The sequence below is a fragment of the Bombus fervidus genome, chromosome 18 (genome assembly GCF_041682495.2).
Source record: "Bombus fervidus isolate BK054 chromosome 18, iyBomFerv1, whole genome shotgun sequence".
NCBI classification, from domain to species: domain Eukaryota; kingdom Metazoa; phylum Arthropoda; class Insecta; order Hymenoptera; family Apidae; genus Bombus; species Bombus fervidus.
Genome location: NC_091534.1, coordinates 5,141,081 through 5,144,091, shown reverse-complemented (window position 1 = coordinate 5,144,091; position 3,011 = coordinate 5,141,081). Strand labels below are relative to the sequence as shown.

Sequence of the window (3,011 nt, the reverse complement as noted above, 5' to 3'; positions counted from 1 at the left end):
CCATTTTTCGTAGATGGATAAACTTTCGCAGTTTACATATCGACATCGACCTTTTCCTTGAATGAATGATATTGCTATTCTTCTAAAAATAAATTAAATAAGTAAGGCGACTATTTAATAACATTATGCAGGGGCGGTACTATCTCTTCCAATAATGTATGTTTTTAATTCTGTTAAGCTTTTGCTAATTGAACATGCATATTCTGATTTTTTAAAATTATTTTACATTTGAATATGTATTTTCGGGAAAATCTGCTAACGTTAAATTATATTTAGATGTGTACTAATCTATTATATTGTGAATTTTGCTATTAAAATGATATATTTCCTTTCAGTCGTAATTATAACTCTTGTACTTTGTGTCGCGCAGTGTTTACAAATAATAGATAATTGCATTGATTTGAATATTAAATAAATCGAAATATGTATCAGATTGACGTACTTCTATCAATATTATACCGTTAAATATCAATAGTCTAAGGTTTTCGCGTATAACTTATGATATATATAATTGAAAGGATAATTGAATTACATTTTTAAATATTATTTTATTAAATTCAATTCTGGTGTAATAATATGACATCTGAAGTGCTTCCACATCCGTTGTGATCTATTTGTTGGTTTTGAAAAGTCAAAATATCGCAAAAGAAATGATAAACTTAATTTTTCCTTGAATATATCCGTATGTCATAAGATAAAAGTTAATATTTTAATTAATTCTTCATAAAACGGTACAAATTTAGCAAAATGAAATAAAATAGAATAACAAATTATAAATAGAAATCTGGTAGATTGTCATTTACTATATAGAATTAAAAAATTCAGCTATTAGAAACTATAACCTACCTCATTTGACTAATATTATTATTTGATAAATTATAACGCGAGAGAAATACCTGATTTAAGAATTTAATTAGTTAACTTGAATCTGTTGTTGTCTCTGAATCAGATTCCTTGATCGAGACTTCTATCGAATTCTCAACTTTTAGTATTTGACGTACAAGATAGTTATGGAAGAATGGTATTTGTTCTCCAGCTAATTTTACGTGTCTCCCAAACTTGACTTGTGATTTGCTGATAAAATCGCGCCCTAATACGCCATCTGTCTCTATGTAAAAGTCATCAGAAACTACTCGACAAGGATGTAGTATAGTTTTTTTATTTACGCGTATGCATAAGCATATTAAACATATGGTTTTAACACGAGAGCTGAATGCATCCTCTAAAGTAAGGGCTTCTCTAGCAGCAGTTACATTATCCTTTAACTTCCCTATTTTTATTAATGAAACTGGTGTACATCTAGAAACCACCATTTTTGCTTTTCGATTCTTCAATTCTTCGCATCTGATCTCGATAATATCTTTCACAGGAGTTATGTGATATCCACGGTAATCTCCTACTGTTGATTGGTTAGACATTTTTGTACTGTAATACGAGCTTGTTCTGTCGCTGGTAGTAGGTTGGTTCTCGGGATATGCACCATGTGGTATATCTTTTGAACAATCGGCTCTGTAAAGCTGCCTAGCATTATCTATTATCCAGTATTTATCTTTTTGTAATCTTCTACAATCCTGGACATGATGTCCTATTTTTTTACAGTAGTCGCATAGAAGCGTGTAACAATCTTCTCTGACATGTCCTACCCGGTTGCATCTTTCGCAAAAAATATTCATTTTAGTTTGCGCTTTCTTTTTGTTATTCATCTCGATTCACTTCTTGATCCTTTATGTCCTGAATTATTATGTTATTATATTATTTTTTATCATATTATATCATATTATTATACTATTATTGTATTATATAACTATCGTACATTTTCCACTCCTATTTGTTAGTCTTATTTTGATTGTAAATAGTTCAAAACTGTTCTATTAACAGATGGATTAATATATGTATATGTATATATATTCAAATTTTACATATAATGAATCTATTAGGATATATATCTTCCTACAATACATTTCTGTATTGTATTGTATTAAAGTACTGCTTATAAATAACATCTAATTTTAAATATACACACACTTATTTTATAGCAACGTATTAATAAAAACAGTATCTCTGAAATCCTTTAGAACGTGAAAGATAAAATGAAGGATTAAGGTTAAAATTTACCTCACTATCCGGTCGATCAGTAATTCGTGCTATTCTTCTTTGTTGTTGTCGATTCTTCAATTAAAATTTTCAAACTCAGAAAATTAAGTAAAGAAGAAATAAAGAACGCGCCGAGCCGCCCGATATTCGCAATTTATAAAATAATTAGAATAAGGAAGGGGAAAAGGACTGTACAATTTATATAGTAAATATAAAATAGATGAGATAGCGCAACGACAGAATGCGAATTACTTTAAAGGCGGTTAGACGTTTACTCTAGTACGTTTGAATAAGTAATACTAAATACAGCGGCTAACATACCATGGGCGAGAATCCTATTCGTAATAGAATGATAGACCGTTGACCAATGAAGAATTACTTGCCTTCCTGAACATTGGCAACGCCCATAAAAACACCGCCTTTAGGATAATGGAGCGAAATATATGTTATCTGAGTGAAAGAACCCAAGGTATCGGTACACGTTGCTTACATAGGGATTGAACTCCTGATTAGCGGTTTATGGTGTGTCAATGTAATTGTGGCGCAGAGAAAAACTCTGACTTTTTCGTTAACTCTACAAATTAGAAGTTCTTCTGATTATGAATGAAACTGAACCGAAATATGATAAAAATGATAAAAATATGATAAAAATATAATCAAACACTCCACAACAGAACAGATACTACAGCACCACAAACCTGGCTTAAAAGTAACTATTAAAATAATCATTTTTAACGTCTTATCAAAGCAGTTCAAATATGTTGTAATCGAAAATGTTATCGAAGACAAAGTAGATAGAGTGAACTATAAAATCAATATAGAATTTTTTTTTTTTTTTATTTGTTTTATTAAATTTTTACAATTTGTCCAGAAGGACATTTGGTAAAATGTTATAGCTTAGAGAATAAAAGAATAAA

At 29.7% G+C, this 3,011-nt stretch overlaps 1 protein-coding gene across 1 annotated transcript; it reads right to left on the bottom strand.

Annotated features, from left to right (window-relative positions):
- Positions 1 to 470: 470 nt before the first annotated feature.
- LOC141445934 (uncharacterized) lies at positions 471 to 2,403 on the bottom strand. Its single transcript, XM_074112145.1, has 2 exons — positions 2,116 to 2,403; positions 471 to 1,731 (listed from the first exon to the last, which is right to left on the bottom strand). Exon 2 carries the CDS (start codon positions 1,701 to 1,703, stop codon positions 918 to 920), a length of 786 nt encoding a protein of 261 aa, XP_073968246.1. The 5' UTR covers positions 1,704 to 1,731; positions 2,116 to 2,403; the 3' UTR covers positions 471 to 917.
- Positions 2,404 to 3,011: the final 608 nt, after the last annotated feature.